Source organism: Hemicordylus capensis, chromosome 2, assembly GCF_027244095.1.
Source record: "Hemicordylus capensis ecotype Gifberg chromosome 2, rHemCap1.1.pri, whole genome shotgun sequence".
Lineage (NCBI taxonomy): Eukaryota > Metazoa > Chordata > Lepidosauria > Squamata > Cordylidae > Hemicordylus > Hemicordylus capensis.
Window position 1 is genome coordinate 354,893,885 of NC_069658.1, and position 15,507 is coordinate 354,909,391.

Consider the following 15,507-nt stretch of genomic DNA (forward strand, 5'->3'; position numbering starts at 1 on the left):
TGTTGCTACCCTTTTGGAATGGAAACTGTATGAGTCAACACAAAAGAATAGTATTGGTGACACTACCTGAAAATGATTGAACATTTTAGTATAATGAGGCTGTGTATTACATGTAAGAATGAGTTCATAATCCAGTAGACTAAGGGTTCCCATTATTCATGCTATTGTCATCTAAAAAGAAACATATTACTCATTACTCAGATTATCCTTGCCTTTTGTAGGAATGTATTTGCCAGGTTTTTTGAGAATGAACGACATCTCTTAAGGCCTGTTACAAGTTCATGGAACTCCCACTATAACTTGGAACTGTCAATAAAAGGCTACAGGAGCAGTCCACTAACATTTCTATTGTTCAATGTACATTCATTTAAATGGGCTTGTGCAAAACCCAGGTCCCTTTAAAATGAATGGAGGATGAACCACATTAAGATGATTAGATAATCTAAAGCACGGGGTCTAGAACTTTTGCAGTGCTTCCTCTTCAGATATTGCTATTTACTGATTCAGGTCTAATTTTCAGCACCACACAACGCCAGACATACTGAGTGTGTCTGAGACATACTGAGTAAGAGTTGAACAAGGAGAATGCTTCTGCACACGCACACACTGAGCGGGGCAATTTTCAGCTATCTGCCCTTCCCTCTAGTGCCACCTGGGTCTCCTGAAAATATGTTCCTTAGGACCGGAAGACTCTCCAGGCCATATTTTTGGAAGGCACCGGTGGCTAGAGAGGAAACGGGGCACTGCCAAAAGACATTCCCTACCCCCACTAGAGCAATTCTTACTTAGTGTATTGGGCAATACAAATCCACTGTGATATATGGAATTGTGAGAACCCCCACTTGCTCTGCTCCAACAGCTGGAAGCCTGCTATTCTATCAACACAGGAAGGATTCTCCTTAGATTTGTTTTAGTTTTCTGCTCAACAAGTTTATCGTCAGTGACTGCCATCCTAACTAAATTACCCAGCTGAAGTCCCACTGAAATTAGTAGGATAAATTAGTCATGAACAATTTGTCCTATTAATTTCAGTGGAGCTTCCATGGAGTAATAAAGTCAGGATGGCATCCACTGCCTCCTGAATTCACAAATTTGGAGCAAGTATCATGACTGCTCTTGAACAGCCAAGAAGCTGCAATGTTCCCAAACCTCCTTCTAATCAACAAGCTGCTTCTCATACATATACAGTATAGCACATTGGGCATTCCATCTCACTTTTACAGACGTATGTATCCAACAACAGAAAGATTCTCATGTGCAAGTTTCCTCTTTCCTGAACCTGACCATAATCTTTCAAAGCAAGTTTGGCCTTTTAATACTGGGCCATATCATCATGACACTCTGTAAATGGCAGGGTGGGCTTTGATGTACAATTCATGGTTTGTGAATCACCTCCACACTTGAAACAACATGGAGTTTGTCTATGGTAAAAACCATATTCCTGAGTAGAAACTATTCAACCGAGTTTTTCATGATTACTATTTTTAAGCTCAGCTAAATACCAGATGTTAAAATAGTTCAGGTGGACAATCAATGAGAATATGGTTTCAGTCAAGACACAGCAGCCTAAGTGTGTGATGGATCACAACTGTATATGCATCTTGAAACTTTCAAATTAGATTTCTAATGTAGGAAAAAAATTAGGTGGAAGGGAACGTGCATCAAAATAAAGCACCACATAATTCAAAATAAAATATAACATTTAATAAAAGAAAAAAGTACAAATGAAATTGAAAAATCTGAATGTTTTTTACAAACAAAAACTGCATAAAACCAAAATGAGAGCGACATGTTAACATTTCATGAAAACAGTGATGTGGGTTTTCCTGTTGTCTCCTTGTGAGTAACATTCAGTATGGTCTTCCAAGAGGAATCCTCTGCTTTGCTCTCACTAAACACATAGAGACTACAACACAATAAGCATCTAAAGGCTTTGAAAACAGAAAAGTATGCAGTAGTTAAGGTTCAACAGAAAGAGTCATCTTTCCATTAATCAAATGACACATTTCTTTCTCATATATAGATAGATAGATAGAGATTTGAGTTGATTGTTTTGCATTTTCATGTTTTTCTTACCTAGCACAGAAGCAGTGAATTTTCAAGCTTATAGTTTAAGATTTAATTTAATATTAGCAATACATTATAATAAACAGTAACTTGGGAACTCAGGAAGCTGCCTCATACCGAGTCACACCACTGGTCCATCTACTTTAGTATTGTCTGCACAGACTGGCAGCAGCTTCTCATATATTTCAGGCAGGAGTCTCTCTCAGCCCTATCTGAAGATGCCAGGGAGGGAACTTGGAACCTTCTGCCTGCAAGCATGCAGGTACTCTTCCCAGAGCGGCCCCGTCGCCTAAGGGGAATATCTTACAGTGCTCACACATGGAGTCTCCCATTCAAATGCAAACCAGGACTGCTTAGTAAAGGGGACTATTCATGTTTGCTACCACAAGACCAGCTCTCTTCCCCTTGTTAAATAAAGAAACAAAATGTATGGAACTACTATATGCAAACCACTTAATTTGGTCTCGTATAAAAATGTAAAGTCAAGTACTACCAAGTACGGCCCCAACCAAGGAAAAAAAAAAGGTTTATGTTGGGAAAGTCTATTATAAAAAGATTAACAAAGACTGAGGCAAAATTGAGGTCAGTATTTCACTAAAAATGACAACATGGTCAGCACAACGGAAAGCATATATACACACACATACATACATATACACATATAATTATAACAATATATTGTTACATACATTCTGAATGTCTTCATCAGAACTATATGAAAATATTGTTATTATGGCCATGTTTTCTACATGTTTTATCTTTTCATTACAACCATATTTTCATAAGCTTCCAAAAAGGGCGAGAACAAACTGAACAGAAAGCCAATCAGAAAGAAAATATTTGCATAGAAGAACTTGTTGGCCTTAGCAATTACTAGAAACTCTCTCAAGGAGATGCAGCAATTTACATATCAGGTAAAACTTAACTTTACTGCCCTGCAGCCCCCTTTGTTAAGTCTGCACAATCCTGTGGAATATTTTGTCTAACAAAGGAAAACATGATTTGATTTGCAACTTTAGCCAATCATGTGTAAGGATTGTCATCATATATAGGAATAGATATTTGATCAGTAACTTCTCTTACCCCTAATATTTTGAAAGCAGCCCTTTAGGAAATATATTTAGCTTAATAGAGGCACAGCCTTTAAAAAAAAAGCACAACCCTGAAAAAAGTGTAAATATCTACTATACCACCATTTATTAGATGGCTTACTATTAAAAGTACCTGTATAATTTTAATGAGGTTTAAAAACAAAAACAAAAGACAAATATCAAGTAATACTGTAACATGATTTTCACTGCACTCAGACATTGACTTTCTGTGTGTGTGTGTGACAATATTTCAACATATGAATTTGCACACTGGGCTTCTGCAAGATGATGTACAAGAAGCATGACTTCCAGCCCATTGTACCGCTAAATGCTACTTCTCAACAGGCAAGAAAAATGCCTTCCGTTGTTTCGAAAATAAAATATAGGCTATGCTCCAGCATTAAAAGGATTTGAAGTGGAGGACTACAATATGAAAAATATCTCCAAACAGTGGCCAACATTACACAGAAGCTGAGAAAAACCAAGCAGAAACAGTGGCTCAGATTCAGATTATTGAAGTGAGAACGTAACATGAGCCCCATGCCCATTTCAGAGGATCAGAATGCATGTTGTGCAGTGGGGAGAGCAAATTTTGGGGTTCCCACTGTTCCCTCAGATCACCTGATAGCATAAATATGTCCCTGAGGGACATATTTCCACATGTCTCAAAGCAGTTCTGGGGGAAGGATTGATGAAGTGGTCAAGTGTTCATCGCTCCTACCTCCAGAAGCATTCTGAGGGCTGTGTGACCCTCAGGGACATATTTCTATGAGTTAGAAGGTGATCTGAGCAGATGGTAGGAATCACAAAATTCACCCTCCCCACTGTGAACTTGATGCAAACTTAATGGAGAAGGTTGCCGAAGTGGTTGTACAGCTTTTCATTTTGTGCCCACTTCAGAAGTCTGGACCTAAGCCAGTCTCTACGTCCCATGGGCTCATGGATTTCTCACTGAGGGAGATTTACGTGGCCCAATTCACATGCCGCAGCAGAAAAAACAAAGAGTTTTATGGCACTTAAAGTCTAACAATTTTTTTAGCATAAGCTTTTGTGGACTAGAGTCCATTTCATCAAATACATGAAATGTAACCTTCCATATAGCCATGTGATATATATGGGTAGTGAGAAAACATGTTTAGAACATGGCTCCCCCCTATACATTTTTAAAAAAATTATCCCACCTTTCTCACATGATTCAAGATGACATATAACATACTAAAGAGTTCATAAAAGTCAATACTAAGAAAACACCACATCTAACATGTAGTACAAACCATAAAACCACAGAGGTCACAACAGATGAAAGAAGATCTGCCTGAATAGCTACATTTTTGTGATACAGCAAAATATTAGAAGTGACAAGGCCTCTACAGAGAGGGAATTCCATAGGATGGGATCTCCACTGAGAGGAGATCCCTTTCCCACATGACCGCAGGAGGGACCTCTGAAGGGGGAGGTACATGCAAGTGGGCCTCTAAAACTCTTATGGATCAGGCATATTAATATGGGAGAAGGTGATCCTTCAGGTTTCCCTGCCCCAAGCACATTAGAGTTTTAAAGGTCACAGTCAGCATCTTGAACTGTGCCCAGAAACAAACTAGTAACCATTGCAGCTGCAACAGGTGAAATATTTTCTGAACACCTTGTCCCAGACAAGACTGTATCTACTACATCCTGGACAAGTTGACATTTCCAAAGAACCTTTAGAGGCAGCCTCATGTAGAGCATATTAAAGTAATCCAGTTAAAATATAATGAGGGCATAGATTACCATGGCAAGGTGCTACTGAGACAGGAATGAGCACAACTGGTGCACCAGCTTAAGACAGGTTACAGAAGACGACTGGAAATCCATGTATACCTGCCTTCTGAGGATTGCACTTCATGCATGTTATGGACCCAAACACTTCTATTAAAATAAATATGTTACTTTAAGGTGCCACAAGACCCTCTTGTTTTTGCTGCTGCAGACTAACACAGCTACGCCTATGCAAGTTGTTACAGCCAAAAATAATTTGTAAGAGATGCTTGCACTTCAACCATGCTTTTATCTCAACTTCTATGTAATGTGCAAATGGGTTCTAACAGCTAGTTGCTAAAATAGTTTACACTCTTCAAAGACATTAAGTGCAAGCTCACATATAATCTGATCAAACACTATTCTACTGCCCTAAATTAAATAAATTAATTAAAAGGTAAATCTAACTTTTACTGAAACACTCCAGTCCTGGGTACGTTTTCAGGCTTTTTAGTAGAGGTGATTAAAAATGGCAACAATATGAAAGGCAGAAGCACTATCCTTGAAGAAGTGAAGATTAAAGCTGACACTACTTTTAAAAAATAAACTGCAATATTCTATACTTTTGATTATGGAGGCATGCTTTTTTAAATTAAATTATTTTAAGGTAGAGGATGAAACACCTGTTCAGAAAGGAGGACACAGTGGCTGACATCCAAACTAATCTTGTCCAACACTCAGGAACATATTTTCAGGAGGTGCAGCAAGCTTCAGAGGGAAAGGAAAACTGGCAAAAATTTCTCCTCCCCACCCCGCCCCCCATAGCATCAGCACAGCACTAGTCTCGATATCAACCACTGGTATAATAAATGGAATTCCATGTCTCATTCCTCATGTAGTGTGTGAACAGGACCCCTCTTATTATTCCTGTTCCATCAAGATTGCGCTTCAGCAGTACAGAAAAGCTAAACTTTGTCATATTATCTTTATTACCACTACATATTACAAACAAGATTGTTTGGGGGGTTATTTAAATAATACACTAGAGGGCATAAGTTATTACGCTAGAGTGTTTTCAACAAATAAGAAATTCAAAGTAACACCTCAAATTCAAACATATCCAAAATATAATTTGTGTTTAGAAAGACCAAGATTTTGCTACTAGTCTTTACTCCAAAATGAACTTTTAAAAAAATGAACCAAGTTCCCAACAGTAACTTATACTGAATGCCTTAGTCTGGATTACTAATTTTAATTTATTAGATATACTTAAGGCCAATTTATAACACAGATGTTCAATCACTGGATTTAAACAAATCAAACCCCTTCCATTTAGCACTAGGTATCTGTATATATAAAAAATTAATGTTTGTTTGTTTGTTTGTTTAAGTTGCATCCTGCATGGTCACAATCCTTTCACTGAAAATGCAGAAGATGGTCATTATGTGTCTTTCATGCTGGCTCACTTGCACAAATTGTATGACAGAAGGGTTCACAGGGGTGGAAATGCAAGCAATTAAACACATGAATGTACAGAGTCCATTCCTGGTATGCAAGTCTGTGTGTGTGATTAACTGAAACAAAAACATAAAAACCATGAATTAAAATGATATAAATCAAACGTAATGAAAAAAAATATATATATATATATATAACATAAAATATATATTGTGACAAAAAGATGATTTGGTTATTTGGGACATACTATGTGATCATACAGTTGTTCCAAATCCCCAACACCTAGATTATAAGTACATTAGTAATTGCATTAGAGCTGCACTCCAACAGGTTAGCTTAACAGTAGATTTATGCACATCAGTCTTAAGACTCATATCTCAGACATATCCTCATTTGTAAAGGTCTCCGGACACAGGACTGAGGTCTTAGACGGGCAGTGCCTGGAGCACCTTTGCAGAAAGGTCACCATGACTCAGTATATGGTAGCTCAGTATATCTTATGAGTGGTTCGCTCACGACAAGCATGAAAGTTACACAGTTGCCTGACACTACTCACACATTAGCCAGCTCAGCTGAAACACTATGCTTAAGCTGGGTGTGCTTCACCAAAGCTATTGAAAACAAACATGGAGATCAGCACTTCCAACAGTAAGCAGAATTTATAAAGAGATTTTTGTGAGGAATCTCTTAATGGGAGATGTTCACATTAAGCATAACACTCTCAGTCACCACCATTCTGGATTCCTGCAAGACTAGAAAGATAAACTGAGCATCTGAAGAACAAAAGGTGACAAGAAAATCTAATAAAGAACATGGTAGCCCCCAAAGCAACCTTGCAGCCCGATTCTGTGGCTTCTCTAGGTCTTCCACTAGATATGTTGGTATGAACCTATTCTATAAACTCATTGCAAGAGATGGAATATTGGATGTAACAGGTGCCATCTATTAATTAATTAATTAATTAGATTTATATACCGCCCTTCCGATACGGCTCAGGGCGGTTCACAACATGATCTATGAGACCTGATCATTGCTACCTACAGAAAGTATGCACAGCATAAGTAGACTGCAGTGTATAACACATGGCTATTCAGATATGGAAGCACCTTCTTACATATCCATTTTATATTAATGATTCAATCATGCAAATGTTGAAATCCAACACTGAATCAGACATGGCCCACTAAGTGCCAGTTTGTGCAGTTAATGGGCTCAGTCAATGGTTGCCATAAAAATTATATAGCCCCAGGCACAGAAACTGACATGGATGCAAGGGTACAGTTTATACAACATCTGTCTAATAGAGTTTGCATTCATCATAGATACCCATCACACCTGCAATAATAGGAAAAGCAAATGTTGTTCCAATTGGAAAAGGTGATCAAACAATAACCCTTCTTGTGATCACCAGAGAAATCCAGGATTGTATTTAAATTCCTGACATGTTGTGCAATTAGTGTCCCTCCCACTAATTACAGAATTATCTTCCTACAATGGCAGGTTTGCAAAAGTTCATCTTCGAGACCCTGCAATGAAAATTACTACTTGTAAACATAATAAAAATGACCACTATAGCTTACTTTCTGTAGTATCCAGAAGATGTCACTACTTAGTACATTTATTTTGATTTCTAATACATTTGCATTTAACAGCTATCCATATGGCAGCTCAGTTAAATCCGATTCTGCCAAAACACAGACCTTTTAAGCCTTAAACCATATTTTATTTTGAAATTGGCATTTACCACAATTTCTTTTTATAAATATTAGTCCAATTTAAATCTATAACATTTTAATGACCACAGTAAATTACATCTTTAGCTAGGCTTCCAAATAATGGAAGTATACAACACCAATCTCATAATTAAGGCCTGCAGAGAACTTAACTTTATGCAATCATTATATACCTCCTCTCTGTCAGCTTTATGACTTAACAGTACACAAGAAATCTATTGGCTAACATCCAGGTATGCAAGGGGAGGGAAGAATGATTTTTGTTGATTCTCCCGTTCTGTAATAGCCCTCTGGACACCTAAAATATGTCCCTCGGGGTCCCACAACCCTCAGGGATTCATTATATGAGCCACAGGTGGGTGTAGAAGCAAGAGGGGATCAGCAAAAGTCACCCCTCCTCCATTGTGGAACATTCATCTGGATGTCAGTCATTCATTTCACAGGTTATATTTTGCCTTATACATCATGTAGGCCACTATCTCTCAGGTTTAACCCTGAACTGGAAACAAACACAGGCTTTTATAGAAAATCTATAGCTCATGGATTCTACCAGTGGTGGCTCTTACCTGAGGGTAGAGTGGACAGTGCCGACCTGGAAATATTTGTCAGCCATTTTATCTCCTCTGTCTGTCTTCTGTAGTTATTTCTCTGTCTGCTTCCCTGTCTCCCTGTCTGTGCCTCTTCCCTGCCTGCAGCCTAGTCCCAATGTGTACGTAGGGTGGGCACTGCAACTCTATCAGAATTTTGTTAACACCAATAGAAACACACAAAGTTGTTCAAATTTGAATATTAATGAGGCAGGAGCCAATAACAAGGCTTGCTTTTATTTTTGAAAGGTGGGCAGAGTTTAACACCCTGAGCACCAATCAGAAGGCATCATGCCGACTGACTCTGGCAGCCAATCAGAGTGCTCAGAGAGTGGGGAAGTCTTTTTCTCTTAGCTACGTGTGTTCTATTCAGAAATCTTTTTCAGTTTGTTTGGACATTTTTCCAGGGGTGGGTGGGTGGGATCCTGTCAAGAGAGTGTGGGGGACGAGTCAAGAGGAAAAGGGAGGGAAAGGGAAAGATGAAATTGAGTTGTTGCTGAATAAACCTTGACTTAAATCTACTTAAGATTTCCTTGTGTGTATGAGGGAAGCAGCTATAAAACACTACTCAGAAGAATCCAATCACTATTTTGGTTAGAGAGCAGGTAGGCTGGCTGGCTAGCTGGCTGTTGGTAAGTCTGATCTTTTGCTGGCTTCTTTGTGTTTGTTTGGATGGAAGGAATGCAACCTCTGCTTTCTCTCCTTTGCTCTCTGATCTGATCTCTATGCAAAGCATTATGGCCCATTGCCAAATGACATGCCATAAAACAATGGAAGGAACAGCAAAATGCAAGACAGGACTAATTAGATTAGAAACTGGCATAAGAAGACAGAAAGTTCTTTTAGGGCATATGCATGGATTTCTGAGTCCAAACTGATTTTCAAATAATTGTACAAGTCACTTTCCATGTGGATGCGGTGTATATAGGGAAAGAATGGATTTTGTTCGAAGGAAAATAATTTTTAAAATCCATTTGCTCTGCAGAGAGCTAACCAGGGTTTTTTCCCCCTGGATTGTAGCCAGTATCTGTAACATTAATATGCCCACTGGAGGTTATGGTTCATTGGGCAAGGATTAAGGAAATGATTTCTATTTAAAAAACAAACAAACATTTGTTGCTTGCTAGAATGGACACCCAAGCTAAGTGGTGGGCACCCAATGTGGGCAGAGTGGCACCCAGCTGTTTAGCAGGCAAGGAGCAGGGAGACTGTGTCCCCATGAATCTTTGCTTCCCATGGTGTCCTCTAGTTACAGGAGATGGATCATAACTGCAGCAAGCATCATTGAAAAAAACCTGTGGTTTATCTATTATTTATATATGCAATTTAAAAATAGCCAGGCAGAGCTGCCCTTGTAACTTCAGAATGCATTTGTTCTCCACTTTTGTAGTTGGTCTCTGCTTTACCTGTGGCTTATATAGATTTATTACATGTATAGCCCGTGCTTTCTCCAAGAAGCCCCAAATGGTGCACATGATTATATTATCCTCCCAATAGCTCTATGAGATAGGTTATGCTGAGAGATAAGTGACTGTCTCAGAGTCACCCAGTGAATTTCATGGCTAAATGGGGATTTGAACTTGTATTCCTCCAGTCTAGTGCAGCACACTAACCACTGTACCACTCTGGCTCAGTTCTTTCTTATTTATTATTAGTAGTAAGCATTTTTGAAATAATCAGGCAGACAGAGCTGCCCTGGTGACTTCAGAATGAATTTACTTTCTACAGAAGCAGTCTTTGGTAGCTGGCCTGTGCTTTACTTGTGGCTTGTACAGGTGTGTGTGCACGTGCATGTACACGCTTGTTTCGATCCGGCCATGTTAGATACAAATCTACACACTACTGTAGTCCTGTTAAGCACTATAAAGCAACTGATATTTTCCATATCTATCTCTGCTGATGTGCAATGGAGGGGTGTGTGTGCGCGCACACACACACGAATGCACACATATTTTGATCCCACTCATTAGCTACAAATCTGCACTTTGCCAGTTATTGCTAAGGCACCCACCTAGTCTTGGCTCAGTCACCACAGCTGCCCACAATTGGCTCCACCTCTAACTACCTGTGGTTCCACCCATCACCTGTCCTGCCTAGCTCCCAATCTCAAGAACTACCAGTCGCCAATGGATTCTACTATCTACAATACTAAGTAGATCTACTATAGGATTTACCAATGGAGGAAAATAATCACCCCAAATCCATTGTACTAGCATGAGAAAAAGGCAATACAGAATTTCTAGAATACTATAACTAAATAGAAATATGACACAATTAATATGCAATGATGGGACTTCATCTTTAATCAAAAACATGGATTTGGACTAAAGTTGTCTAATGTACATAAAGAGGCACTATTGCTAAAACAAAGGATCCAGGATTTCTGTCAACGGCCCCCTTCATCTGCAGCCCCACCCCACATGCCACATTTTGCACCAACCTCAAGTTTTGACTTTTGAAAGAAGCTGCTTTGAGGTGAAAGCTGTGGAAAATCTTTCTTCTGCAAGCACTACATGTAGTTCTTAGGACTCAAGCAATCATCTTTGATTGGATGGAAATGTCTGACATCATGGTGACAATGTTTGCCTCTTCAGACAAACGCTACTGACAAAGATGAGCCCTCTAAGCTCTGGAATAGATGTGAAGCCAGGCTCAAATGGAAACAATACCATCTTGGCTTTTGCTATTAGTTTTAAAGCAGCTCCAAATGAAAAATTGATACTTTAAGTATTTTTTTTTAAACCAAGTTGCTGCAACATTTTTAAATGACTACGGATGGGTTCATACATCACATGGAGCCAACAATTAAAATCAACTATGGTTTAGGAAATCAGTTAGATTGGCACCACAGGTAATCACCCAATCTCATTTGTTTCACCACATCATAGTTTCTTCTGTTAACCTGCAATGAAGGCCCTGTATGTAATCTCAGAATACTTCACTGTTCTCTACTGTTGGCTTTGCTCTTCCCCTACTCTCCAACCATTAGTCCCAATTTGGAAGGGGCCACTAAACATTGTTAACTATTCGCCCAAACACCATTGATTGCTTATAATCCCCCCACCCACCCCAGATAAAATGCATTGAGGCTCTACACACAAACAGTGTGTAGCGCCTAATAGGGTTCTTACAGGGAGAGCGGGTCAAGCCCGCTCTCCCTGAAGACGATCAGGGAGCAAGCCCTGGGCGGTTGGATCAGCTTCCCACACGATAACCGGCTCTGTCATGGAGCCGGTTGAGGCTGTGGGATTGGGGGCCGCCTCCTCACCCCCGGAAGTCCCAGAATGCCCTGCACAAATGCTGGGGAGACCACCGATTCTGGGAGACTTGTTTTAGCCTCCCAGTTGGGAGGTCTCCTTATGAATGACCATGGCACAGAGCCGAGCCATGGTGACTCATGATCACAGAGACGAGGTTAGTGGAGCAATCACTCCATTAATCTAATTTTAGGGGAGGAGTATTTAGGTGAGCTAGCCGCTCGCCACTCCCTTAGCCCTCTTTCAAGTAGTCGTGAGAATAGCCTCATTTTCTGAGATGTGACTCAGCAGAATACTTAATTGCTGAACATACGTATTGTCATTTTTGCAGCCCTGTACTCACTTGTGGGCTTGTGAAGTAACTATGCAATTTAGCAGTGCTGTGATGTAATTATTTAAAGGCAGAGAGAGAGATAGACTTGCATTTTAAATTCCTTATGTGATGCCTTTCCCCCTTCTTCTGTGATGTTTTGCTTCAGAGAAAACATTACAATGAGATGCCTTTGATTTATATGCATTTGTTTGTGTGTGCTTGTTGGGCAGATGTCTAATTGCCTCGACATTTAAAAGGAAAGGGTGTTCATTCTCTATTAAAAAATGCAGAGATGACCTAAGGACTTGCTAGACAGAGTAGAAGTGATTGACTGTTTTGATATGTAATGTAAGAGAACCTTGTAGCCTAGAGTGGCCATGGTTCAAACCTGCGGTGGACTAGCATCTCTGTGAACAGCAGCCCTAGGAGGGAGGAGTTAAAAAAACCCCCACAAAGGTTTATCAGAGATGTGGGTTTAGATGTAATGCCAAGCTACAATTCTACTTAATAGAGATGTGTAAATGGATTTGAGGAACTGATATGCGCTTAAATCAGTCCAATCTGAGTGATTTGAAATCGAATCAAACTGCCCTTAGAATTAAGGGCCTGATTTGAGCTTGAATCGATTCGAGTGTCATTCTGATGGGCTTTCCCCCCTTGCTGATTAGTTTTCTGGCACTGGCTTCCAATGGGCTTCAGATCTCCTTGCTTCTTGGTTGACTTATTGTCATACAAATCAAGTGTTGCCATGGGCCACTCAGAGCATTGGCTAGGTGGAGGGAGGGAGAACAAAAAAAAAAAATGAGGGAATTTCAAAATGTTTTCAAAGGGCCTGGGGAGAGGAGGCAGAGAGGCCTTAGTGTGCTCTTGAAGAGGATACATCAGGAGAAAAAGAGAAAAAAAGGAAGGAAGGAATCAAGGTAGGTTTGATTTTGTGGTTTTCTTTTCTCAGCACTGAGTGAAATATGCTGTGCTATTGCTGCTATATTATTAACAATCTCATTTTAATGGATCGCAGTGTGACAAAGGCAAAATTTGAGTGCCTTCCTTCTTTTTGGTCTGTTTGTGAGAGGATGTTGTAGTGAGAAATGGATGGTGGCAGCCCAGGGGTGTGTGTGCGCGCGCAAAAAATACTCGGATTAGTCAAAATGACAGCCATTGCTGACTGTTTCGACAAATCAGCTCAAATCTATTCAAGTGATTTGGCCATAGGAAACAATGGGGAACCCAAAACACCCCATTGCTCCCGATAGGTACTGTAGGTCCTAGGAACACCAAACTAGGTTGGGTGATATGGTGTGATGGGTACTACCTATCCCCCAACCCACAAAAGAAATGGACAAGTGGATGATTCTTTTTTAAAAACCCTTTCTCCCAACCACCCCCACCCCGCCAGGATCCTATGAATTTTGGGAAAGGTTAAAAAAAAAGAAAGAAAGAAAGGAGAAATTGCCCACTTGCCTCTTTCTTTTGTGGGTTGGGTGGTAAGTAGTACCCATAATGCCCTACCACCCAGCACACTTTTGTGTCGTTGTTGTGCTGTCGAGTTGGTGTTAACTCCTGGCAACCACAGAGCCATGTGCTTTTCTTTGGTAGGATACAGGAGGCGTTTACCACTGCCATCTCCCACGCAGTATGAGATGATGCCTTTCAGCACCTTCCTATATCGCTGCTGCAATCTATGTATTTTCCATAGTTTGGGAAACATACCAGCGGGGATTTGAACTGGCAACCTCTTCCTCCCTAAGTTACTTCCCCACTGCATCATTAGGTGGCTATTTTGTATCCTTAGGACCTACCTATGGGGGGAAATGGGGTGATTCGAGTTCCAAATTGTTTCCTCTGGTTGAATCACTCGAATAGAATTGAGTTGTTTCACTGAAATAGCTGGCAATGGCTGCTATTCTGACAAATCAATTTGAGTATTTTGCTATTCAATTTGAGCTCAAATCAAATCACAAAATCCAATTTGTACACATCTCTACTGCTTAATGTGGTTGACAAACCAACTTCAAGCCTTGGATACAGAACTTCATAGTGCCCAAAATGAATCACAATTAGTGAATTGGCATGGATTCAAATGATAAAACTAATCAAAAATAAACTGTGGTTCTGCATTACATCTGAATCCACCCTAAGTATTAACATTTTGTCAGAGCAAAGTGGGAAATTGTGGGATTGGTATGTTTCCCAAAGTGGGAAACTCCTGGCCTATGGAATGCACTCCAGGCAGACATCTGCAGTTTAGTCTCACTGTTGGCCTTTAAGAGAGCCCTAAAGACTTACTTCTTTGGCCTCGCCTTCCAAGGTTTTTAAATTGTTTTAAAGTATTTTAATTGGTTTTAAATTGTGTTAAAATTGTTTTATATTGTTTTAAGTAGTGTGTCTTAAATGATATTTGTTTTTATGTTTTTTAAACTATTTGTACACTGCCCAGAGCCTCTGGATGGGGCTGTTAATAAATGTAATAGATAGATAGATAGATAGATAGATAGATAGATAGATAGATAGATAGACAGATCAGGTCAACCTGCTTACTTTTTCTTGTCTTTATCCTTTTTCAGTGGCTGCTGGGATGTGGCTTGCAGAGACTGAGACTGCAGTGTTTCAACTGCTACCTTCCGCCTGTTGAAGGCGTTCATCTCCTCCTCCAGCTCTCTCCTCTTCTCCTCCACCTTCCTCTTTTCTTCCTGATGTATCCTTTTTAGATGCTCAAACTTCTCATGCAGCTGGTAGAAAAAAAGAATGTCAATTAACGCTGATAAATTTCCATCTGGTAGCAGGATCTGATCCTGGCCTAGAATATGCACTACTATTCACACCAGAGCGTCCCATCAGAACTCACAGAGAGCCAATTGAAATGTTAACAATCAATACAGGTGCTCTCCCTCATGGCTGGATCTTATGCTGCTGTGGTAATATCCGTAAGAGAGAGTCAAGTGGGACAGGTGAATTATGCACATCTCTCCTCCACCACCACCCACCCACAGACCACTGCCCTTTGGCATAAGAAGAAAATATATCAATTCGCCCATCTTGCATTACTCCTCTTTACATATTATCAGAAGGGAAGACGACTCAGTGAAAGTAAAAGCAGCAACTAGTCTCTTCTATAAAATGACTAAAGTGTCTCTTTTAGTTTTAAACCAAGACACTGCATGCATGTAGGGTTTTTGCCCAAATACACTCCCAAAACGATGGACAGGGGCAGTCACAGAATGAAACAAGCAATAAAGAGGGGAAAGGGGAATCCCACCGTGACTA

At 39.9% G+C, this 15,507-nt stretch overlaps 1 protein-coding gene across 5 annotated transcripts in view; it reads right to left on the reverse strand.

Annotated features, from left to right (window-relative positions):
- The window catches only part of SEPTIN8 (septin 8), a 97,776-nt gene that overhangs the window by 12,105 nt on the left and 70,164 nt on the right, over nt 1-15,507 (reverse strand). For 3 of the 5 annotated variants that reach the window (XM_053288092.1, XM_053288088.1, XM_053288089.1), the window contains exon 9: nt 14,782-14,972. In XM_053288092.1, the coding sequence (XP_053144067.1) occupies nt 14,782-14,972 (191 nt within the window). Of the gene's footprint in view, nt 1-1,682; nt 6,470-6,511; nt 7,880-14,781; nt 14,973-15,507 lie in introns of those variants that run through there. The other 2 variants (XM_053288091.1, XM_053288090.1) reach the window with 2 other exon arrangements.